This window comes from Lepidochelys olivacea (genome assembly GCF_965140295.1).
Source record: "Lepidochelys olivacea isolate rLepOli2 genome assembly, chromosome: 13".
NCBI lineage: Eukaryota > Metazoa > Chordata > Testudines > Cheloniidae > Lepidochelys > Lepidochelys olivacea.
Window position 1 is genome coordinate 4,084,157 of NC_140423.1, and position 25,769 is coordinate 4,109,925.

Here is a 25,769-nt window from a genome sequence, read left to right on the forward strand (position 1 = left end):
TTTATACCAATTTTCACTGAATCATTGCCTCTTCTGAGGCAATAAGCCTGCAACATGTTAAAGGAAGTTCCTGACTAAAATTATTATTACACTTTTCCATCACTGTCATAAATCCACCTCCTTGAAAGGTGGTAGCTAGGTCAAAAGAAGAATTCTTGTATCAACCTAGCTTTGTCTACAGTGGGGATTAGGTTGACCTCACTACGTCACACAGGGTGTGAAATTTTTCACAGCTCAGAGTGATGTGGCTAAGTCAACGTAAGTTTTAGTTGTTTAGGCCTTGGTGGCAACAGACTTATTTTTCTGTACCTAGTGAAATTCTTAAAATATAATTCTTCATATTTACAGATATTGATGCAGTTCTGGCATGTGCTGCTTGCATCATAAATAGTTTATTGAAAGCAGAATTAAAGTTTTAAATTAATATCCTTCTAGTTTCTTAATTTGTTGAAATTCCTCACGCTTTCCCCACCTTTTTCTGTTCTACTGAATTCCAGCCTCTTCTCCTTGACAACGATTAGAGTAAATGATAACCTCAAATTGCTTTGTTTTGTTTTCCTCTTTTGCCAATGTGGAGTCATAAGAGTACAGCATAATAAGTTCTTTGTTTTCCCTTCAGAGATAGACATAACATTGTGATGTCACCTATCAGAAGATCTGTGGGATTCTTTGTAATAAGGGGCTTTTGGAAAGCAAATATTTCTAACATCCATAGTTGTACTCCAGTAAGGAAACTGACACTAAGCCTAGTTAACTACATCTTGAATCTTAGTATGTGAGTCAAACTTGTTATGATGTACAAGTTTGTTTGGTGTGTGTGTGTAAAGGAGGTGGTTTTCTCTCTTCCTCTTACCTAACCTGTTTGTCTTGTAGATCATGGATGCATATTATGATAAGATTGTCTGTCCCAAGTCTAGTGGAGCTACTTTCTTGGCAGTATGTCGGGGAAAGGTAATGTAGAACAGAGTTTGTCATTCTTGAGAGCAAGCTGCTTTTTGCATTTGGAAGACTGTAGCTCTTCCAGATACACAAACACACACATTTCTCTTTGCTAAAAGTAGTATCTATAAATAATCACATGTATAAAAAAGCCCTAGTGAAATAAAGGAGCAAATGCAGAATGCATAGTTTTTCCAACTCTATTTTAAGTGCACAGGTCTGTCATTCATGGTTTTACTGGTGATACGTGCATGATCTCAAAGGGGAACAGCTTCATACTTTCCTACATTTTCTTTTGGTTGCTCACAGAAGAGCTGTATTGCTGTATGAGAAGGACTGTATTAGACAAGACTTGACAAATGTTTCTGTCAGCCTAACGTTATAGAGAAACAACTGTCTGAAATGTTGTTCAATTTCAAAAGACAAGCTACAGTTAGTTCAAACCCAGTGCCTGCCCTGGAGCCCTTCTGCCAGTTTTGGTGGTTTTACAGTCATATTTTTCTATTTTTAGAAGTGAATTTGATCCTCTTGAAATGGTTGTATTTGTTTTGAATGTTGAGGGAGGTCTTATTATATTGCATTTTGTTATCCGGTGCCCCAGAAGAGGAGCACACTTTTTGTAAATAGATGTTGTTATTAATGGTCATCCTCTGGTGTATGGACAGTTCAGAAAGTTCAGGCATGAAATGTATAATCAGTAATGGGTGTGCTGGCAACACAACCTGGAAATCAGGAAGATGGTTGAAATGCTTGCTATCTCAGAAACCATAGAAATAGGAGAGAAGCAGAGAAACCTCTCCTTACACCCTTTGGCTGATGTGTTACTTGGTCAAGGCCTGATAGTAGGAAACCACTGGGATTAAAGCCCTGGCAATAAAAGTATGGAATCCAGTTCAAACTGTTTCCACTACTCTCAAACTACAATTGTTAGATGTGTAATTTAAGGCAGAGAGGCCACAACCCCTGAACTGCTCTGAAATGTCACTTAATTCCCTGTTAGTGATTGAAAACACTGTTCATCTTCAGGCCAGCGAAGGCTTGGACTTTGCAGACATGAACGGACGAGGTGTTGTCATCACTGGGCTTCCATTTCCCCCTCGCATGGAACCAAGAGTCGTTTTAAAGATGCAATTCCTGGATGAAATGAAAAGACAAGGTTCAGGGGCACAGGTAAGATTGGGGAGCTTTTCGCAATTTTTTTTTGCCAGTCCATTGACTCATAGATTCTCTGTCCAGCATATGGCTTTTCTTCCCATCTCTGTGGGGCCACAGTAAGCAAACCTTCTCTATCAAACCATACAAATTTGACATCCCTCTCCCACCCCCCACCTCCTGCTGGGTTGTGCTGAAATTTTAAAATCTTCAAGAGATTGCACGTGTCTGTTTTATTTCAAATGTGTGTGCACCTGGTGCACAGGATGCACACGCACCTGAAGTACAAAGAACATTTGTAACACATCTCAAAGAACAGCAGTGACAGTTCAGGTTAGTAATCGGTTTTTCCATTTCTGATTACTGTGGTGTTTCTTCGAGTGCTTGTTCACGTCAGTTCCAATCAGGTGTGCGCACACTGCATGCACGGTTGTCGGAAAGTTTTTCCCATAGCAGCTTGCATCAGGTCAGCTGTGGAGTCCGCTGGAGTGGTACTTTCATGGCACTCAATATATGACCCTGCTGACATGACCCGACCCCCCTTCAGTTCCCTTAGCTTTCTTCTTCAGTCTGTAGTTCAGTCTAGGTTTTAGTTAGTAGTTCATTTTAATTTCCCGTACATAGTGTATATAATAGTTTGGGTTAGTGTGCAGGGTTCTCCCCTATCCCTTACCTTCCCTCGGCTCTGGGGCAGGCCTTGGGGCCAAGGGCTTAAACCTTGCAGGAAGCCCATGACAATGGGTGACCCCCGGGACACATGCCTGAAGTGTCTGGGGGAAGAACACCAAACAGACAGGTGCAAAATCTGCAGGTCTTTCCGCACTAGGACAAAGAAAGAGCGGGATTTCTGGCTGAAACAACTTCTGATGGAGTCCGCTCTCTGTCCGCAGCTCGCCACAGAGCGCCGGGATCTGACACTAACCATGTCGGTGCGGAGTGCCCCAGCCTCAGTGCGTGACACGGCACTGAGGAAAGACTCTGACTCGAGACCCTCGGCACCGGTGGTCCCCGGCACCAGAAGTGGCGCAGTCAGCCAGGCACCGCTCGCACTCACAAGTGTCGCACAGGTGGCACAAGAAGATGGACAGGGGTTGTTGCCCAGTGCTGAAGGTAGCGCCAGGCGGAAGAGCAGTGCATCACACAAAGGAGCACGCAGCACCCATGTACCAGGAGTCAGTGCCGCTGACTTCTGTTCCCCAGAGGGGACCGTTGAGTCCAGTGCCCAGCGACTCTCGGGACAGACAGTGTCAGGTGGAGGAGTTGGAGTCTCCCTCCATCCCAGTCACTTTTGAAGCCACTAGGGACTAACTTGAAGGGGAAAGGAGTCCAGGAGAGCTGGCTGTATTTCAAGGAATCCCTGTTGAGGTTACAGGGACAAACCATCCCAATGAGTCGAAAGAATAGTAAATATGGCAGGCGACCAGCTTGGCTTAATGGTGAAATCCTAGCGGATCTTAAACATAAAAAAGAAGCTTACAAGAAGTGGAAGGTTGGACATATGACCAGGGAAGAGTATAAAAATATTGCTCAGGCATGTAGGAATGATATCAGGAGGGCCAAATCGCACCTGGAGCTGCAGCTAGCAAGAGATGTCAAGAGTAACAAGAAGGGTTTCTTCAGGTATGTTGGCAACAAGAAGAAAGCCAAGGAAAGTGTGGGCCCCTTACTGAATGAGGGAGGCAACCTAGTGACAGAGGATGTGGAAAAAGCTAATGTACTCAATGCTTTTTTTGCCTCTGTTTTCACTAACAAGGTCAGCTCCCAGACTGCTGCGCTGGGCATCACAAAATGGGGAAGAGATGGCCAGCCCTCTGTGGAGATAGAGGTGGTTAGGAACTATTTAGAAAAGCTGGACGTGCACAAGTCCATGGGGCCGGACGAGTTGCATCCGAGAGTGCTGAAGGAATTGGCGGCTGTGATTGCAGAGCCATTGGCCATTATCTTTGAAAACTCGTGGCGAACGGGGGAAGTCCCGGATGACTGGAAAAAGGCTAATGTAGTGCCCATCTTTAAAAAAGGGAAGAAGGAGGATCCTGGGAACTACAGGCCAGTCAGCCTCACCTCAGTCCCTGGAAAAATCATGGAGCAGGTCCTCAAAGAATCAATCCTGAAGCACTTGCATGAGAGGAAAGTGATCAGGAACAGCCAGCATGGATTCACCAAGGGAAGGTCATGCCTGACTAATCTAATCGCCTTTTATGATGAGATTACTGGTTCTGTGGATGAAGGGAAAGCAGTGGATGTATTGTTTCTTGACTTTAGCAAAGCTTTTGACACGGTCTCCCACAGTATTCTTGTCAGCAAGTTAAGGAAGTATGGGCTGGATGAATGCACTATAAGGTGGGTAGAAAGCTGGCTAGATTGTCGGGCTCAACGGGTAGTGATCAATGGCTCCATGTCTAGTTGGCAGCCGGTATCAAGTGGAGTGCCCCAAGGGTCGGTCCTGGGGCCGGTTTTGTTCAATATCTTCATAAATGATCTGGAGGATGGTGTGGATTGCACTCTCAGCAAATTTGCGGATGATACTAAACTGGGAGGAGTGGTAGATACGCTGGAGGGGAGGGATAGGATACAGAAGGACCTAGACAAATTGGAGGATTGGGCCAAAAGAAATCTGATGAGGTTCAATAAGGATAAGTGCAGGGTCCTGCACTTAAGATGGAAGAATCCAATGCACCGCTACAGACTAGGGACTGAATGGCTAGGCAGCAGTTCTGCGGAAAAGGATCTAGGGGTGACAGTGGACGAGAAGCTGGATATGAGTCAGCAGTGTGCCCTTGTTGCCAAGAAGGCCAATGGCATTTTGGGATGTATAAGTAGGGGCATAGCGAGCAGATCGAGGGACGTGATCGTTCCCCTCTATTCGACATTGGTGAGGCCTCATCTGGAGTACTGTGTCCAGTTTTGGGCCCCAACCTACAAGAAGGATGTGAAAAAATTGGAAAGCGTCCAGCAGAGGGCAACAAAAATGATTAGGGGTCTAGATCACATGACTTATGAGGAGAGGCTGAGGGAGCTGGGATTGTTTAGCCTGCAGAAGAGAAGAATGAGGGGGGATTTGATAGCTGCTTTCAACTACCTGAAAGGGGGTTCCAAAGAGGATGGCTCTAGACTGTTCTCAATGGTAGCAGATGACAGAACGAGGAGTAATGGTCTCAAGTTGCAGTGGGGGAGGTTTAGATTGGATATTAGGAAAAATTTTTTCACTAAGAGGGTGGTGAAACACTGGAATGCGTTACCTAGGGAGGTGGTAGAATCTCCTTCCTTAGAGGTTTTTAAGGTCAGGCTTGACAAAGCCCTGGCTGGGATGATTTAACTGGGAATTGGTCCTGCTTTGAGCAGGGGGTTGGACTAGATGACCTTCTGGGGTCCCTTCCAACCCTGATATTCTATGATTCTATGACCTAATAGCAATGACGGCCCCTCAACTTCTGGCTATCAGGGACAAGCCTCTATGGCACCGCATCTGGCACCATCTAGAGGCAAGCTAGCCATGATGCGGCAATCACCTTCTGTGACATGGCACCGTTCACCTCGGCACTGCTCGGGTTCACCATCATTGAGGCACCATTCCCCAGCTCAGGACCCCATGCATGGGTCCCCGGCACTGGCGGAGCAGCACCGTTCCTCTGCTCAGCACCGCTCGACGCCGCTGTGGTTGTGATGATCTAGATCAGTGTTGTCTGACTCGGATGGGGACTCCTTTTATTCATGCTGCACCAGGCACAGGTCGAATCGGCACAGAAGTGAGGCACCAGCAGCATGGCCTCCACATTGGCAGCCGCAGCCTCAGTGACCATTCTGGACTCCCTGGGCTTAGCACCAGGCCCAGGGCTCATTTTCCTGTGGCTCTTGCTTGGTAGTCTCTGAAACCCAAGCACCACAGCCATATAAAAATTGCCCGGCATCTCAGGGATCGGAATGGACGCCAGGACAGGACCCACAGTCCATCCAGGACGTCGTCGAAGTAGCCACAGTGACAGCCGGACAGACTACTGCTGCCGCAACTACATTCAGCGCAGAGCCCACAGGCGCTGACCAGAGGGACGCTAGAGAGCTGAATGATCAGGAGAACCCAGTACTGCCTCTAGCCTCCTCATCCTCATCCCCAGATGAGGCGATTGCGGGGACTTCGGCCTTGGGACATCCCCTGATAGATCACCGTGCACACCAGGACCTCTTGCACAGAATCGCTTGCAACAAGGGATTGCAGGCGGAAGAGGTTATCTAACCAGAGGACCCCATGGTCGGTAGCCTGATGCCAGAGGGTTCCTCCAGGATAGTTCTGCCCCTGATGAAAACTATACAGAGCCATATCAAAACGCTGTGGCGACCCTGGCATTGATCCCGCCTATGGCGAGGGGCATGGAGTGCAAGTACTTTGTCCCATCCAAGGGATATGGGTACTTGTTCTCACACCGCAGCCCTCCTCCCTAGTAGTGACTGCGGTCAATGAGAAGGAGAGGCAGGGCCAACAAGGACCGACTCCAAAATCCAAGGAGTGTAAAAGATGAGACCTTTTTGGTAGGAAGGTCTACTCAACGGGGGCCCTGCAGCAGAGGATAGCTAATCAACAAGCTATCCTCAACAGATAAACTTCAACTTGTGGGCCTCCATGTTGAAGTTTAAGGAACCTACTTTATCAGACTCCAGAACTGAATTCATGGCCATTATTGACAAAGGGAGTGTGGTGGCACGAACCTTCCTTTATGCGGCGGACTCTCCCCCACACACCTTCTCATCAGGTTTAGCCATGAGAAGGGGTTCATGGCTGCAGGCACCTGGGCTGCCCTCTGCAGTGCAGCAAACCCTTCAGGACCTGCTGTTTGAGGGCACAGGATTATTCTCAGAGAAGACAGACTCCAAGCTGCACAGCCTGAAGGATTCCTGGGTGACCATGAAGTTCCTGGGTATGCATACTCCTGCTACCCAGCGTAAATACTTCAAACCACAGCCTCAACAGCAGTGTTCCTACCCTCCCCAAAGACAGGACTTCTATAGAAGGAGGGGTAAGAATGGCAGGCACAGACTGTTACACCTCCCCATCAGGGCCAGGGCCCAGCCAAATCTTCGTCCGGCTCAAACCAGGCCTTTTGAAGGGATGCCTGGGGATGGCGTACCCACCGCTACACCGGATCCTTCCCAGTGCTTCCTGAATCAGCTATCCCACTTCTACGGTGCCTGGTCCCAAATAAAATTAGACTGCTGGGTCCTTCTCATGGTAGAGGTGAGATAATCTCCCCAATTCTGCTCCTCCCCCCCCTCCCATCCCACTTCCCTGTCCCTCTTCAGGGACCCTTCTCATGAGCAATTCCTTATCCAGGAGGTGCAGTCGCTCCTCGACATGGGGGCAGTGGACGAGGTTCCTCTGGAGCTAAGGGGCAGGGGATTCTACTCCTGTTATTTCCTAATCCCCAAAGCAAATGGGGGTCTCAGACCCATTTTAGACCTGCAGGGACTCAACCAGTTCTTGGTCAAGCTGAAGCTCCACATGGTCTCCCTGAGCACGATCATCCCCTCCTTGGATCCGGGAGACTGGTACACCGCTCTCGACATGAAGGACACGTATTTTCACATATCCATTTGGCCTGTTCACAGACCATTTCTGCCATTTGTGGTCAACCACAAACATTATCAGTTCACGGTCCTCCCATTCCGCCTATTGACAGCCTCCCAGGTCTCCACCATATCACTGATCACAGCCTTTCTTCGCAGGAGGCAGGTTCAGGTATATCCCCACTTTGATGACTGGCTGTTACGGGGGCGTTCCAGGGAGCAGGTGGAGTCTCAACTCTGACTAGTCAGAGCTACTGTCGAGAGGCTGGGACTCCTCCTCAACGTGAACAAGTCAACCTTGTCACCGACCCAAAGAATAGAATTCATCGGGGTGGTGCTGGACTCGGTACAAGCAAGGGCAATCCTCTGAGGCCTGATTCCAAGTGATGACAGACATCCAAAGCCTCAGGCGATACCCCACCACGACAGCAAGGGGATGCATGAGTCTCCTTGGCAGCCTGAACTTGCGTGGTCAGACATACCAGTCTGAGGCTCAGACCACTCCAAGCGTGGCTCACTTCAACCTGTCACCCAACACTAGACAGCCTAGTCTCAGTGGTGTCAGTGCCAGATCACGTACTCAAGTCCGTCTGTCTGTGGCTTGACCCTCGGACAGTCTGCAAAGGAGTTCCCTTCAACAGTCCACAGCCCTCTCGGTCTCTAGTAACGGATGAGTCAGCTCTGGGTTGGTGCGCTCACCTGGGAGATCTCCAAACACAGGATCTATGGTCGCAGGACAAGCTCTCACTCCCTATCAGTATCAAGGAACTCAGAGCAGTGCGGCCAGCCTGCCACACCTTCCTGTCCCAACTACAAGGTCCAGTGCATGGCAGCGATGACTGTTAACACCACTGCCATGTTCTACATCAACAGACAGGGTGGACCTTGTTCCTCCCCGCTATGCTGGGAAGCCCTCCAGCTATGGAAGTTCTGCAAAGCCCACTGCATTCACTTGGAGGTGTCCTATCTCCCAGAGTGCAGAACAAACTATCGGATCACCTCAGCAGATCGTTCCGCCACCACGAGTGATCCATCCATTCGGATGTCATGCATTCCATCTTCCAAAGATGGGGGTTTCCCCAGGTTGCTCTGTTGGCCACCCAGAGCAACAGAAAGTGCCCAATGTTCTACTCCTTCCAGAAGCACAGCCCGGGTTCCATCTTGGAAGCGTTCCTGCTACCCTGGGGAGAATGCCTCATGTATGCCTTTCCATCGGGTTCCACTTGTGCACAAGGTTCTGTCAAGATCCCCAGAGACAAGGCGAAGGTAATCCTCCTGGCCCCAGCGTGGCCCTGCCAACACTGGTACACCACACTTCTGCAGCTGTCAGTGGACACCCCAATCGTGTTACCACTTTACCCTGATCTGATCACACAGGACCATGGTTGCCTTCTCCACCCAGACCTCCAGTCCCTCCATCTCACAACTTGGAAGCTTCATGGTTAAACCCAATGGCGCTCTGGTGCTCGGAATCTGTAAGGAAGGTTTTTCTCGGCAGCAGAAAACCATCTACCAGGGCCACTTACCTAGCTAAATGGAAAAGGTTCACTTGCTGGTGTGCCCAGCATCGCACACCTCCACTCCAGACACCTATACCACTTGTCCTGGAGTACCTCTTATACCTGAAACACCAGGGCCTGACAGGATCATCCATCAGGGTGCACCTCGCTGCTATCTCTGCCTTCCACCCAGGAGACTTTGGGTGTTCCATGTTCGCCAACCCCGTGGTTGGGCGTTTCCTCAAGGGCCTGGAAAGATTATATCCACAGGCTCGACAACCTGTCTCTGCATGGGACCTTCATCTGGCCTTCTCAAGACTAATGGAGGCCCCTTTCTAATGGCTGGTGACTTGTTCCCTTTTATATTTGTCATCGAAGGTGGCATTCCTGGTTGCCATTACATCAGCTAGGAGGGTGTCCAAGTTAAAAGCACTAACCTCCGATCCACCCTACATGGTCTTCCACAAGGACAAGGTTCAACTCAAGCCTCACCCAGCCTTCCTTCCCAAGGTGGTGTCCCAATTTCATAGTAGCCAAGACATTTTTCTACCAGTCTTTTATCCCAAATCTCATACTGGTATGAGAGCAGAGGCTTCACTCACTGGGTGTCTGGCGTGCACTAGCATTCTACATCGAGCACACTAAGCCTTTTAGGAAATCAAACCAATTATTTGTGGCAGTGGCAGACCAGATGAAAGGGCTCCTGATCTCTTCCCAAGGCATTTCTTCCTGGATCACAGACTGCATCCACACATGCTACGAACTGGCTCAGGTCCCAGCCCTGGCTATTACGGCACACTCCACAAGGGTGCAAGCCTTGTCAGCTGCTTTCCTGGCCCAGATCCCCATTCAGGAGATCTGCAGAGCTGCAACCTGGTCATTGGTGGATACGTTTACCACTCACTATGCTATCGCCCAGCATGCCAGAGATGATGCAGCATTTGGCAGAGCGGTGCTCCAGTTAACAATTCCTTAGCTCTGACCCCATCTCCAGGGGAGAGCTTGGGAGTCACCTGATTGGAATCGAGGTGAACAAGCACTCAAAGAAAAAACGGTTACTCACATTCTCGTAACTGTTCTTCAAGATGTGGTGTTCACGTCCATTCCAGTGCCCACCCTCCTTACCCTCTGCTGGAGTAGCCAGCAAGAAGGAACTGAAGGGTGGTCGGGTCGGCAGGGTCGTATATTGAGTGCTACTCCGGGGGCTCCACAGCTGACCCGACGAGAGCTGTTAAGGGAAAAACTTTCCAACGACATGCACGTGGCGTGCACACACCTGATGGGAATGGACATGAACAACACATCTTGAAGAACAACAGTTCCAAGAAGGTGAGCAATCCTTAGTTATAATCAAACACAGGCCATACATTTTTTGAACACAGTTGCAGTCAAAATAGCTTGAATGCATGGTAACCATTTATCTTTCAAAGGGAATATTTGGCCCGAAAGGAAATTGGTCAGGATGTATAAACCATGGGTGTAGTGGGCTCTGTTTGGCAGCCTTTCAGGTTTGAGTACAAATACTATGTAATTTTTCTTTATCATCTTGCAGGGAAGCTGTTGGCTATTTAATAACATGGTAAGTGCATTGTAGGGCCAGGGCTATAAGCCCTAGTTCGGTGGCTAAACAGCAGAATTATTTATTAATAATTAGGTCAGGGTTCCATAGCAATTAGTAGTGCCTCAGTTTAGTTGGAAGTGATTGCTTTAGCAGAGTCTTGCACTTGACTCTCACCTTTTAGAGATACATTTATAGCATGTATTGGAGACTGAGACAAGTAGCCCCTGCATTGAGAATACATTTTACTTACAGTAACTCCTCACTTAACGTCATCCCAGTTAGTGTTGTTACATCGCTGATCTATTGGGGAACATGCTCCTTTAAAGTTGTGCAATGTTTGCTTATAACATTGTTTTGCGGGTGGGGGCTCAGAACTAGGGTGGGCCGGCAGCCTCCCTACTAGTTCCTCTCCGCTACCACCCTCCAGTGCCTCCCACCTGCGAGCCCTGTGGATCAGCGCCTTCCCTCTCCCAAACGCAGCGAAGCAGCTGTTTCGCCACATTCAGGAGGTTCGGGAGGGAGAGGAGCAAGGACACGGCTCGCAGCCTCCCCACTCCCTCCCCGCTTCTCCTGAATGTGGCAAAACAGTTGTTTCACCATGTTCAGGAGGAGGGGGGAGGCGCTGATCCGCGGGGCCCGTCAACAAGCAGGAGGCGCTGGGGAGTGTGTGGAGGGGAGCTGATGGGGGGCTACCAGCCCACCCTGGTTCCAGGCCCCCACCTGCTAGCTCCAACAGGCTGCTCTTCCAGAGAATCCCACAAGTAGTGGACAAAGTACTGTACTAGCAGGCAACGAAAAAAATCCCTGGAACCTAACCTCCCCTATTTACATTAATTCTTATGGGGAAATTGGATTCTCTTAACATGGTTTCGCTTAAAGTCACATTTTTCAAGAACATATCTACAACATTAAACGAGGAATTACTGTATTTGACTAGCCTGATCCTCTCTCTCTCTCTCCCCCCCCACCCTCCTTTTTAGTATTTATCCGGGCGTGAGTGGTATCGGCAGCAGGCTTCCCGGGCTGTGAACCAGGCCATCGGCAGGGTTATCAGACATCGCCAGGACTATGGTGCCATTTTCCTTTGTGACCACAGGTGAATTCTTCTGTTGAGTAGGATGGACTATAAACGATGTATGTGCCAACATTCCTGTATCCAACACACTCAACTGTATGTACTGTGTGTATAAGTGCATTAGTATGACTAGTTGAAGACTACAGGTCATTAGTGATCATCAGCAAGCTAGGTATCATTCTCCCTAATAAGTGAAAATAACATACATGTTCATCCTCTGTTCTCCTTTCCCAAAAGCTTCTTTCTCCCTATTCCCTCCATGAGGCTGTTAGTAGTAGTAGCAGATGCAGAATAAGCTGTCAGTGATTATTTGTGGGTGTGTGTAGGTATATATCTTTTTTTATACATCTTTTTTTTAACCCTTTTCATGCCGGGAGTTAGAACTTCCTGAAATGCTAATACAAGTTATGTGAATACAGGGGTTCCAGTCCTGCTCTACACTAATTCTGAGAAGAGAGTGAATGGTAATTGCAGTTTTTAAGGGAGGTGCAGGAAGAAGTTGCATATTGCCAGAAAATCTAAAAACGATCTCACTTGTATTTCTAAACGGAATCATGTTTCTGGGAAATGAGTGAATTCCTGCCACTGCCGTGAACCATGTCAGCTTGAGTAGGAGTTTTGTTTGACCGTTCTGCAAGGTGTGTTGGTAGCTATGTTTGAACCTTCTGAGCATGCCGCCTTGTTTCTTAAGGGTGAGACTGAATCACCACTTTGTATTTTGCATGCTTCCAATTTCGGTTTCTGAAGAAGAAAGCTAGTTATTTCCATTTTGCCATAACGTTTTGTTTCTCAGGCCTTTCATCTGGTCTCTGCAATACGTGCAGCTTCTTCCTTTTGTTTATTTCTGACTTAGCCCCCAGAAACTGCTGGGTACAATAAAGTTTCATTCAAAAATAAACTATCTCAAGATTGGTATTAATGATTATGGGTAGATGACCCAGAGAACTAATAGTCTAGAACAGGGGTTCTCAAACTGGGGGTTGTGACCCCTCAGGGGGTTGAGGTTATTACGCGGGGGGGTTGCAAGGTGTCAGCCTCCACCCCCAAACCCCGCTTCACCTCCAACATTTATAATAGAATTAAACATAAAAAAGGTGATTTTAATTTATAAGGAGGGTTGCACTCAAAGGCTTGCTGTGTAAAAGGGGTCACCAATACAGAAGTTTGAGAACCACTGGTTTAGAATGAGCCTTTCGTTTCTGGACATCTGGGTATGAATCCTGGTCTGTGTTCACAAGTGGAAATAAATGTGGTGGTTTCAGCCCAATCCCTAATGAGCATTTTTCTACCTTATGCAGCTGCCAGTCAGTTTTGGATAGCATGATATAACTGGTACCTAGCAGGAATGCTGCAGTTCAGTACAGAGCTGTAATGATAGAGACAAGCACCCTGGCTCCAGCAAACTCTTGCTCTCCTGGGGACAAAGATCAATCCCAGGTTTTTTTGTGTTCTTACCCAGCTGCTTGTTTTTACTGTTCCTGCTTAGCTTGGCATTCCCAGGAGTAGGGGGATAGTCATACTATGAAATTTAATTTGTAATGTTGAGGACAGTGTCTGCGTATGCTCTTAAGACTTCAGTCACATCCCTGTTCCAGCTCCTCAGGTGAGATGTTCAAAGCTGCCTTCTGCTGAGAGATTAATTTAGTGGAGCTGTTTGAAGGATTTTTCTCCCATTTTCCAATTCTCCACAGGTTCGTGAACAATGATGTAAGATCCCAGCTGCCCTCCTGGGTCCGCCCTTATGTCAAGGTTTACAACAACTTCGGGCATGCAGTCAGAGAGGTCTCCCAGTTCTTCCGTATTGCTCAAAAAATCGTAGGTATCGTGAAACAAAGAAGGAGTTTTTGTCCAAGGGTGTCAGGGACTAAGCACACTCAGCCGTAGGAGGGTTGGGCAGAGGATCTCATCATTCTTAAGTGATCTCCTTTACTCAGGATTCTGAGGGTCAGCCCTCCCAGGGAAGGGCAGGGTATGTGTCACCAAGCTACAGGGCCTTCTGGGTTAGATTTCAAAGGAAAAAACTCTTCTCTTGTCTTCCTCTCATCCAGACTGCCCCTACACACAAGTTGCTTTGGTCTGGTATATAAAATGAGGGAGTGAAACTGAAGACTCCCCTCGTCACCCACATGGAGAGGACACAAGTTTGGAAAAATTGATCAGACTCTCAAATTATTTAGGTCCCAGCTGGCTGGTATGTAAAACAAGAAGCAGCAGCGGTTAATAGCACAGGCCAGAAATCATCCTATCATTTGCCCTTTTGGTACTAGGACATCTTTAAGACTTTGGCTTCTGCCTTGGCAATAAGGAGCTCTTTGATTCATTAGTACAATACACAAAAAGAAAAAGGGTACTTGTGGCACCTTAGAGACTAACAAATTTATTTGAGCATAAGCTTTCATAAGCTACAGCTCACTTCGTCGGATGCATGCAGTGGAAAATATAGTGGGGAGATTTTATATACACAGAGAACATGAAACAATGGGTGTTACCATACACACTGTAACAAGAGTGATCAGGTAAGGTGAGCTATTACCAGCAGGAGAGGGGGAAAAAAAACTGTTTGTAGTGATAATCAAGGTGGGCCATTTCCAGCAGTTGACAAGAACGTGTGAGGAACAGTGGGGCGGGGAGAATAAACGTGGGGAAATAGTTTTACCTTGTGTAATGACACATCCACTCCCAGTCTTTATTCAATCCTAATTTAATGGTGTCCAGTTTGCAAATTAATTCCAATTCAGCAGTCTCTCGTTGGAGTCTGTTTTTTGTTGAAGAATTGTGACTTTTAGGTCTGTAATTGAGTGACCAGAGAGATTGAAGTGTTCTCCGACTGGTTTTTGAATGTTATAATTCTTGATGTCTGATTTGTGTCCATTTATTCTTTTACGTAGAGACTGTCCCGTTTGGCCAGTGTACATGGCAGAGGGGCATTGCTGGATGTACCACAAGTACTCTTTTTTTTTTTTCTTTTTGCGGATACAGACTAACACGGCTGCTACTCTGAAACCTGTCCTAGTACAATACAGTTTGCATGGTATAGTGAGGCACGGCTGATAGACAAAGGGATTTTGAAGTTGAGGGCTAAGTGTAAGATGGTGCCTTCAAAAGAATACACAGTAAAGGTGGCAGGGTACTTTGTGTAAGTATTTGTATGTGAGAGGTGTGAGCCTGAAATTGAGCTTAGAATTCTCATGCATTTAGGGGGGGGTTCAAAAGAGAACTATCTCATTGTAAAGAGGAGCCAAAGAATAGTGCATCTGAATCAGAAGGGGCTGCACTGCAGAGAGAACATCAAGATTTTGTGTGATGCTTCCCACTCTGACATCCCTTTAGAGTTGCATTATTCCTCTGTTCCACCTACGTGTTTCTATGCTGAACCTCCCCATCTCTGCTTAATCTGCCCATGCTAATTTCTAATTATTCAGTCGCATCTCAGGTGCATATGTGTTCAGACCTCTCAAAATCCAGTTTATCTTCAGCTTTGCTCTTGGGTTCTTTCAATGAAATACGTTGAGCCTTTGAAGTGGAACGGTAGTGTTTGCCTAGTGTAACATTTTCCAGTCTTTGTGCAGATGCCCCCACCCCCAACACGGAGCTCCTGCTCTAGCACCATATGTGAAGGGGACCCGACATCATCCACATCATCTGGGCAGCCCCTGTCTCGGACAAAAGCAAAGAATTTAGATGACCATGTTCCTAGTTTGAAGAGGAAGCGAATGGGTAAGTCTGGGTGTTTACATTTCTAAATTGTTTACAATTGTGTCTTCCTTGTATTATAGGAAAACACATAAACTGAACTTTTTTTTTTTAATCCAAAGATTCTGGGCCAAGCCAGAGGTGGAGCAGGGAGACTAGGAAATGTAGAGGGGCAAGAATCCAGGAGGGGTTAAACAGAGGAGGGCCAAGAATCAAAGGATATAGACTAACAGAAGGGGTCTGGGGAAATACATGGGGGAATGGAAAGACTGGAAGGAAGAGACTGATAGGTATGGAGTGGGGACCTGAAGGTGGTTGGGTACCAAAGCGCATGAGATGACAGCAGACTGGGGATGCATGGAAAGGGGGCAGCATATGGGGGTAGAGAGAGGAGGCGACCAGACAGACAGGAAAGAGTCTTTTATTTGCATTTAAAAACTCGAAACATCTCAAATTTTCTAGCTTTACAACTCAGCTTTCACTGTGAATAAACACATGCCATCCCCCGCTCCATTGGTACAGGTGCCTGAGTGTTTCTTTTAAGGGTTCTAAATTGGAATTGACAAAAATGAAAAACTATCTGGCCACTGAGATGTCCAGGTGGAGGGAATGTCAAATAGTTACCCCACCTGAAATATTTTGGTATTTTTCCTCCTTGATGAACAGCCTTGAATATCTGAGGCTTCAACAGGTTGAATTTCATCATGGATTTATTTGATATGGCTTGAATTCTGACCAAGGCTAACTATTCTGGAAGGTGAGATAGCCTACTGCTTAGAATAGGCAACAAGAAGTCAGAAGGCTTGGCTTCTGATCCTGACACTGCCACTGACTTGCCATCTGAAACCCTGCCTCCATTTTTCCATCTTCAAAATGGGGGTGATAATTCTTGTTCACCTTTGTAAAGTATTTGAAATCCTCCTAATAAAGATGCTAAATGCTGTTAACTACATACCTCATCTCCCATTCTGTTCAATACTAGTCTCCTGTACATTGTGATAGCGCCGAAAACAAAATGAGGGCATTGACATCAAATGAACCAGTGACCTAAAAAATTGAGCTTAACTGATGTCAAAGGTAAAATGTTTTTCATGCCAAAGAAACTAGAACAGACCATTCTGTTGTGGACTACTTGCTGTTCCTGAATTTGACAATGTTTCATTGCACAGTAAATATGGTCTCCAAGCCAGATGGTGTTCTTAAAAATTATTCTTGCTTTCCTGATACTTTCTGATTAGAGAGACAAGATGGGTGAGGTAATATCTTTTATTGGACCAACTTCTGTTGGAGGGAGACAGACAGCCTTTTGAGATTACACAGAGCTCTTCCTCAAGCCACTGTGTAATCTCAAAAGTTCATCGCTCTCACAGACGATGGTCCAGTAAAAGATATTACCTCACCCATCTTGTTTTTCTAATATATTGGGACCAGCATAGCTACAGCAACTCTGCATACAACTTTGTCTGATTGTTACTCAGATTGTTTTGCCAGAAGTAAAAATATTTAGCTACTCTACTTAGTAACTGACACACAAAGGTAGGTAGTCTCACAAACTAAAGAGAAATAGGTGATTTTGTGTGTGTGGGGAGAATGCCTTTTTAGAAGCATCAAACTGATGTTGCCAGAACCTAGAACTGTAGGGTTAAAGTATCTACAGACAGACACAACTGGGCCCTAAAGGATGAGAATATGTTTCATGGACAGGAAGCTTGAATAAATGGCAATAAGATGTCAGTTTGGTACATGTAATTACAAGCACTTTGTAAGCTCAATCAGTGAGGTGATTGTCTAGTATAGTAATTTACGTGGCTAATAGTAGCTAATAGTCTCACTTTAACAAGTAAAAAAAAAAAGTCTTCTGTAACACCATAGAAAATGTTTGTGTTAATATTAATCTTGTGCCAAGTCAAAAGTTAATTACTCAGACTTCACTCCAGGAATTGGTCTCTGAGGGCAATTCAGAGACCCACAATGTTTAAACACAAATAACTTCGGTAGTAAGAGTGGCAGTAAGATTTCTGAAGATCACTCAGTGTAAAAAGTGTTGTGAGCTTAAATATGATTTTATTCAAGCTTTCCCTGAAATAGAAGTCCATCCTTTAAATACAGAAGTCAGAATTACAAAGGTTGTGACAAAGTTCCTCCTCTGTCTTGGTGGGTCCTGCGCTTATTGGCGGATTTGCTTACCTCAGAGGTTCATGGCAGCCCTCAGTTTGGCCACTTTCGTGGATCAAGTCTGCCGTTCACTCAGTTAGCCTCATCACTGGCCAGCATGGGGAAAAGGAAGAAGAACGATCCCCGCAGTCTCCACTGATCCACCTAGTGGATCGGGGAACAGGCCAGAAACCTTCCCCTCTGGTGGAACCCACAGCCCAGGTCAGCTCCTCTGGTATCAAGTAGGGAGTTGGGGGGAACCCGGGCCCACCCTCTACTCCGGGTTCCAGCCCAGGGCCCTGTGGATTGTAGCTGTCTACAGTGGCTCCTGTAACAGCTGCATGACAGCTACAACTCCCTGGGCTACTTCCCCATGGCCTCCTCCCAACACCTTCTTTATTCTTACCACAGGACCTTCCTTCTGATGTCTGATAATGCTTGTACTTCTCAGTCTTCCAGTAGTACGCCTTTTCACTCTCAGCTTCTTGCGCCCAGCTCCTCACATGCGCACCACAAACTGAAGTGAGCTCCTTTTTAAACCCAGGTGTCCTGATTAACCTGCCTGTCTTAATTGATTCTAGCAGCTTCTTGATTGGCTGCAGATGTTCTAATCAGCCTGTCTGCCTTAATTGTTTCCAGAAAGTTCCTGATTGTTCTGGAACCTTCCCTGCTACCTTACCCAGGGAAAAGGGACCTACTTAACCTGGGGCTAATATATCTGCCTTCTATCGCTCTCCTTTAGCCATCTGGCCTGACCCTATCACAAGATATAAAGTCCCCAAGTTGGAACAGATCAGCTAAACTGACTTTTGTTGACTCAGCTGTTCAGTGCAGTTCTACTGCAAGTGAGACAAAGGATGAGAGATACCAGCACACACTACTGGGTTGCCCCAGAGGGTTAGAAGGGATGTTTGGTAGGAAATCCTGTAGAATCCATCAGAGTTATTGGAAACATTGGCATGTCGCCAGGCATGTAAGAGGAGGGGGAGGTATGTCAATTTCTTCTTGGCGTATGTGTCAGCGTTGATCCCACTGTAGGGTCCAGATACGTTTTGACCAGCAGACTGTCAGAGCTGCACAGGGGTCCTACTGAGCTGCCTCTTGTTCTATAGAAGGGCAGTGTGACTGCCACCTGCTTCACTTCCTTCTTACTGCCCATGGCAGCGAGATGGAAATCAGTGAGTGTCTGACCCATTAGTTCTGAAGTCAGGCAAAATTCTTTCTGGTTCTGCTGAAAATCTTCAGAATCACTTCTCATCTTCTGTTTCAACCACTGTGGACTGATGACTATATTAGAACTGAACACTTCTTCTCAGACACACCTTACAGACTCCCTTTCCAACCCTCCCCTATCCCCACGTCAGCCCCACCGTACAGTGTTTCTATAGCGATGAATTCAAAATCTGCAGGCTTCTAACCCTGTCCATCCTGCGATGGACTAATTCCCCTTAAAGACAGGCACAGTAGATGTCATTTTCTGCTTGGGAGAATCTCATGTTCTGAGCAGGTGCTCAGTATACTTAGCCTGGACACCGCACAAGTCATGAGATGTGAGGTTGAAACTCCACCTTCTGGGCCCAGACTACAGATCCAGAGGCAACAAGCTACTGAACAAACAAGCATCATTTAGCACCCCATCAAGCAGACAGGTGACAAAGACTACCAAGGAGAATATACCACCGAGAAAAGGCCCGTCACCGACATCGGCACCAGCACCAAAGTTGACCTCTGCTTTGATGACAAAGCTGGCAACAACATCTCAGACACTGAAGTTGAGCATTGGAAGTGGCCACTCTGAGTACCGGAGCAGAAGCTTAAAGCCCTCCCACACAGCGTCCTCCCACACAGACAGGCACAGCAGGACATCTGGGGATAAGCCCTCCAAGACCCTCACAGTATCGAGGGATGGAGAGAAAGATCAGATTCTCCTGACAACGATGGTCGTACCATTGGTGTCAATCCTGTCCTTGTGGGATGACGCTCAGGCTGAACCAGGCCTATTGTCAGTGGTGAGCTATCCACTGGCATGGACTCCAGTACTGAAAGTGGCTTATATGTCAGCATCAACCCTGACGGAGTTATGCTCCTCACCATCACCGGGGCCATACATCAAGCAAGCAATTGAACATCAAGGCACATTTCACCAGAGCACAGGCAGCAGCATCTGCCTGCTTGAGGAATGTGCTAGTCTCTGAGTTCTGCAAGGCAACTGTGTAGAGCAACTCACTAACTTTTCTGGTTCTTTGAAATTCCAAGGAGTTCACTTTGGATCCCATGACCTGCCCTTCATCCCTACTTTTCAGGTTCCTCTGCAACACAGGCTTTGAATTGCAAGGGAACTCAGGGAGGATTGCAGCTGCCCCATGTTTTATGCCTTCATATGACAGCACAAGGAGGCAGAGTTCCCATATATAGCTCCAATGGACATCACTTGTCTCTCTCTGTCTCTCTCTCTGAGAGAGAGTCAGTCTTGTGCATGTAAGGCATGTGCTCACCTATTGCAGGATCCACCCTTACTGTCTGCATCTTGGAAAACCACAGTTACTGCAGGGTAAATAACAGGTCTGTTTACATTCTGTCTTGATGTTGTAGGGCTGCTGGGGGATGGAGCAACCAGCCTGTGTGTGGAGTACGATCAAGAGCTGATCTCATCAAGGAAGCAGCCCCTTGGGCTCCTGGATGCATTGGAGCACAATGAGAAGAGCAGTGAAGGGACAGAAGATGACTGCTTGCCAGGAGAGGAAAAGGTAATGGTGATCGCATACAGAAGAGCTGTATGTAGGTTTGTGTGAACTATTGGTCCTAAAATTAAATGTTTGGTTGACAATTTATGGGTGCCGGATCCAAATCCTTTCAAAAAAATACCTTGTAATTCATCACCATTAACAAGTAAGGTCTAGAGATGCGCTTGAGTAATAGCTTCTTTTTGGAGAAGGACACCCTGCCACGTTCTAGTATGTGACCTACACATTCACATTGGTGCTAATAATGAACTTATCACTGCTATAGGTGAGACACAGACTGCCAGAAGTTAGCATTCTACTTTTAGGCCTGAGGAGTCCTCAAAAAGAGGTTGCTGTATATGCAGAACCTCATGGTGGACATTCACTGTAGTTGTTTGAATGTGAATATGTATTACAGGAAAACTGGAACTCCTTTTGAATTTTTATCTGCATGTGGAGCAGCATTCAAATGGGAAATGGACTCTTTGGCTCTCAGAGCCCACACTGCACAGATAGAAGTACCTTATCACTGAGCCACAGGAGCCCTGCAATGCCATTGCACAGTAGGGTTAGGAAGCATCTTCTATGCTACTGCTTTTCCTTAGGCCTCTTCTAGAGAGAGAATAGTCTCTAACTGGGAGGTCTAAGTGAAGTACATTTCTGATCAGGCTGGTTTCCTCCCGCTATTCCAGAAATGAAATTTTTGCAATTAGTGATGCAGTTTTGTTGGAGTAGCCTGGTTTCCTGTCTCAATATGGCCCCTGACTCCATTACATGCAGGAATAGTTTTACTGTTCCTGCTAATCAGTTTTCTTTAACACAGAGATGTCTCTTATGAAAATATTGCTTTCAGGGCTATTTCTTGTGCATAGAGCTGTTCAGTATGGGGTGCCATTTGCCAGTCAGGGGAATAAGCACCCCTTCACCTGAACCCATTTGATTAATTAAATCAAATGAATTAAAAAGCCATATGGTCGTTGTGTTTATCCTGCTCAAACTCGCACAGCTTTGAGCATCTCTAGGCAATGACAACTGCAGTTATGAAAGAGAAGAACATCAATGGCCAGTTCTTAAACCCAACATATCTTGAGGGTATTTTTATCTTCTAAATTTAAATCTAAAAACCAACTATGAACAAAGATCTAGGTGAATGACAAAGTAAGTATTCAGGAATCATATACGAGCAGGCAGGATTGTATTCGTACCCTGCTGAATATGCAGATATATTCTTTGAGTGCTTGCTCATGTTGATTCCATTGTAGGAGTGCATGCGCCCATGTGTGCAGTCGTCGGAGATTTTTGCCTTAGCGGTATCCATAAGGCCAGTTGTCGTCCCCTTGAGTGCTGCGCTCATGCACTGGTATATCAGGCGCTGCTGGCCCTACAGCCTCTCAGTTCCTTCTTACCGCCTATGGTGGTCAGTCAGGACACCTTTCCTTGCTCATCAAGGACTTGTGGTTTTCTTACCATGGACTTTTTGCCTTTAGGCTTTCTGCATACTTATTTTTAGTGTTAAGTACCTGTTTATTGCAGTAGTTAGTGTTACTAGTTAGGTCCCAGTGGGGTTTTAAGCCCTGTGAATCCTGTAAGAGGCCTGTGCCTGTTAGTGACCCCCCACGGTAGCTGTCTCAAGTGCCTGGGGGAAGTGCACGTTAAAGAGAGGTACTGAATTTGTAAAAACTTTCGGCCTCGCACGCAAAATGAGAGAGACGTCGGGCTCAGAGCCCTCCTTATGGAGTCTTCCCAGGGTCTGAGCTCTCCTGCCATGAGTCTCCCAGCACCTCGGCATTGGTAGGAAGTGTTCCACTGGCACCGGGGCCCACTTGTCACTGCTGTGCGTTGCTGGTGCCAAAGAAGAGGGCTAAGAAGCATGGCTCCGTGGCACCAACAAAAAGGGGCCAGTTAGCAGAAAGCAAAGAGCCTGCCTCGAGTTACCTGCCTACCGCAGAGCCCCGCAGTTGGCCCTCTCCTGTCCGGGCCGTCAGCCCGCTGAAAGGTCCTCCTCCGACTCCTGCAAGCGGGACTGGACTGACTCCCCTGCCGGCACTGATGCCTTCAAGAGCCCTGGCTTCAAAGAAGCACAGCTCTCCACCTGTGCTACCAGTGCCACAGGCTTCGGCTAAGGCTCCCCAAGAGGGCAAGCCAGTTGACAAGGCTCCCTAGGGAGTGGTGGAGTGCCGCCGATTCCTTGAGATGATGGTGCGCTCTCCTCCTCCATACCGCCAGGCACCAGTGCCATCGCTGAGATCGGTGGATACTTATTGTTGGTCACCGGCTCCGTGGTCACGGTCGCTGTCATCTCGATTCAGCTTGCCGAGAGGGAGGCGCTAGTCCAGCTATTATCGGTGCTGATTGCCTTCCCAAAGGTCGTCATCCCAACACCGATCCCAGTCACCGACACAGTGGGGACAATCTTCTTCACATCTCCGATCTCCTCGGTATGGGACCCGCTCACCACACTGTCTGTATTGGTCCCTTCGGGCAGGGCGCTGGTCTCCTGTGTCAGTGGTCTCTAGGCAGACCCAGGCCTCAACAACCCCACCGTGGTCTCCAGAAGGGGGGGTTCTCTGGAACCGAGGGCCTCTTCAGCCTGTCACCTAGATCTCAGCGGCGAGATTGGGTGTCCGAGCTGGCCGCAGTGGCAGAGGAGTAATAGCAGTCTGTGCAGTGGCCTGCTCAGTGGCAAAGTTGGAATGCCTGGGGGATCCTGGTCATGGCAATGCCCCCAGGCACGGTACTGGAGGCACACCTGGTTGCCAAGTCTCAGGATGCTGTGCCTACCCGCAAGCCGGCCTCCCCGGTGGAGGAGGAGGAACAGGTCTCCACCGAGACAGTCCTCCTCATCCTCCCCCGACGAGGCGGTCGCTGGCTCCTCCAGTGCCAGCCTGCCTGATGACTTTAAGGACCACCATGCCTTACTCCAGCGGGTGGCCAACCACCTGGGCCTACAAGTGGAGGAGATGGCTGAACAGCAAGACACTATTCAGTGTCCTGTTAGCCTTGACCCCTACCTGTATTGCACTACCAGTGCATGAAGGGATCCTCAAAGTTGCCAAAGCCATTTGGCAGATGCCCTCCTCCAGCCCTCTCACCTCAAAATGAGCTGAGAAAAAGTACTTTGTCCCTGCCAAAAGTTTTGCATATCTTTATACCCGCCCTCGTCATGGCTCACTGATGGTTTCCATGGCCAATGAGAAGGAGAAGCAGGGGCACTCCAGTTCTACCCCAAAAAATAAGGAGGCAAGCGGCTGGACTTGTTTGGAAGAAAAGATTTCTTCCACTGCAAGTCTATAGTTTCGGGTGGCAAACCACCAGGCCCTCCTGGACCACTATAATTTCAATTTATGGGACACTCTACATAAATTTAAGGAGTCCTTCCCGCAAGATCAGGCCCAGGAATTCATCACCCTGGTGCAGGAGGGCACCTCAGTGGCCTGCTGCACCTGCAGATGCGGTGGCCTTGGCAGCCAGGGTGGTGTCATCCGCAGTGGTGATGAGGCGCAGCTCCTGGCTTCAAACCGCTGGGCTTTCCCAGGAGATGCAGACCTCCATTCAGGACCTTCCTTTTGATGGGAGCGGTCTGTTTTCCGATCAAACGGATGCGAGGCTGCACGGGATGAAGGACACCAAAGCCACCCTCTGTTCGCTGGGCATCCACACACCACAGTCTGCATGTAAGCTGTTCCAGCTGTCCCCGACACCAAGGTCGTGGCAACCTCATTCCGGACCTGTCAGGAGAAGGGACAGGGACGCTACATTTGGTCATTGCTGCCTTTCTGCCTCCTACTTACCTGCACATCCTAGCCAGGCTAAACGTTTGGCAGGGCAGAAGCGCCCATTTTGATGGCACGATTGAGAGCGACGTCCCAGCCAATTCCTCGGATCCGCTGCTGCCTTTCCTCAACCGCCTTTTTCCCTACCTCTCAGCCTGGTTGCGGGTTACGTTGGAGCGTTGGGTCCTGGACATAATAGCTATACCCTGCAATTTTTGCCCCTTCTTTCCCCGCTCTCCCCCCCCCCCTTCCCCATCCCTCTTCAGGGACCCTTCTGACGAGCAACTCCTCATTCAGGAGGTTGACAGTCTTCTGCGTCTGGGGGCTATGGAGGAGGTTCCTTGGAACATGAAAGGAAAGGGGTTTTACTCCTGGTACTTCCTAATCCCAAAAGTGAAATGGGGCCTCAGACCCATTCTGGATCTGCGCCGTCTCAACAAGTCTCTCAAGAAGTTAGTTTCGCATGGTCTCCCTGACCTCCGTCATCCCTTCCCTGGATCCAGGAAACTGGTACGCCGCTCTTGACTTGAAAGATGGTTATTTCCATATTTCTATATTTCCAAGGCACAGGCACGTCTTCTGTTTTATGATAGGAGGGCGCCATTTCCAGTTCACGGTGCTACCCTTTGGTCTCTCTTCGGCTCCGCGGGTGTTCATGAAGTGCATGGCGCTGGTGGCCGCTTACCTCAGGCATCCCCATATCTACTCTAGCGACACAATCATAGGACCCAGCCACACCATCAGGGGCTCATTCACCTGCACATCTACTAATGTGATATATGCCATCATGTGCCAGCAATGCCCCTCTGCCCTGTACATTGGCCAAACCGGACAGTCTCTACTCAGAAGGATAAATGGACACAAATCGGACATCAGGAATGGTAGCATACAAAAGCCAGTAGGAGATCACTTCAGTCTCCCTGGATGTTCAATAACAGATTTAAAAGTAGCCATTCTTCAACCAAAAAAACTTCAAAAACAGACTTAAAAGAGAAACTGCAGAGCTACAATTAATTTGCAAACTTAACACCGTCAGTTTGGGCTTGAATAGGGACTGGGAGTGGCTGGCTCACTTACAAAAGCAATTTTTCCTCTCTTGGTATTGACACCTCCTCATCAGTTATTGGGTGTGGACCACATCCACCCTGACTGAATTGGCCTTCAAAATCAGTTCTCCACTTGTAAGGTAACGCCCTTCTCTTCATGTGCCAATATATATTTATGCCTGTATCTATAATTTTCACTCCATGCATCTGAAGAAGTGGGTTTTTTACTCACGAAAGCTTATGCCCGAATAAATCTGTTAGTCTTTAAGGTGCCACCAGACTCCTCGTTGTTTTTGTTTTTACCGCTGTGTTACCTAATCTTGCTCTGACTGACTTTGAAAGGTAAAGTTTCTGCATAACTGCATTAGGTTTTTACTCTTAACATGCTAGGCAGTGTCCTGGTCTGATTTATCTGTTGAAAGGAGGGAACTCAGGGTGCGGGGAAAAATCAAAATAATATTTTTTAACATTTAAATCAACCTTTGATTTTAAAAAAAAGCCTTATTTGAATTTTCAACCATCTGTCTCAAGATTCAGTTTATAATAAACTATTGTCTTCTGAATAAATAAAATAAATTCAAAAAGTTGAAAAGGATCA

The 25,769-nt window shown here is 47.4% G+C and overlaps 1 protein-coding gene across 8 annotated transcripts in view; it reads left to right on the forward strand.

The window, feature by feature from the left end:
• The window catches only part of RTEL1 (regulator of telomere elongation helicase 1), a 119,868-nt gene that overhangs the window by 63,280 nt on the left and 30,819 nt on the right, over nucleotides 1–25,769 (forward strand). For 6 of the 8 annotated variants that reach the window (XM_084645450.1, XM_084645454.1, XM_084645449.1 and 3 more), the window contains 7 exons: nucleotides 874–951; nucleotides 1,966–2,109; nucleotides 10,699–10,725; nucleotides 11,688–11,803; nucleotides 13,474–13,597; nucleotides 15,352–15,499; nucleotides 20,222–20,376. In XM_084645450.1, the coding sequence (XP_084501576.1) occupies nucleotides 874–951; nucleotides 1,966–2,109; nucleotides 10,699–10,725; nucleotides 11,688–11,803; nucleotides 13,474–13,597; nucleotides 15,352–15,499; nucleotides 20,222–20,376 (792 nt within the window). The remainder of the gene's footprint in view (nucleotides 1–873; nucleotides 952–1,965; nucleotides 2,110–10,698; nucleotides 10,726–11,687; nucleotides 11,804–13,473; nucleotides 13,598–15,351; nucleotides 15,500–20,221; nucleotides 20,377–25,769) is intronic. The other 2 variants (XM_084645452.1, XM_084645451.1) reach the window with 2 other exon arrangements.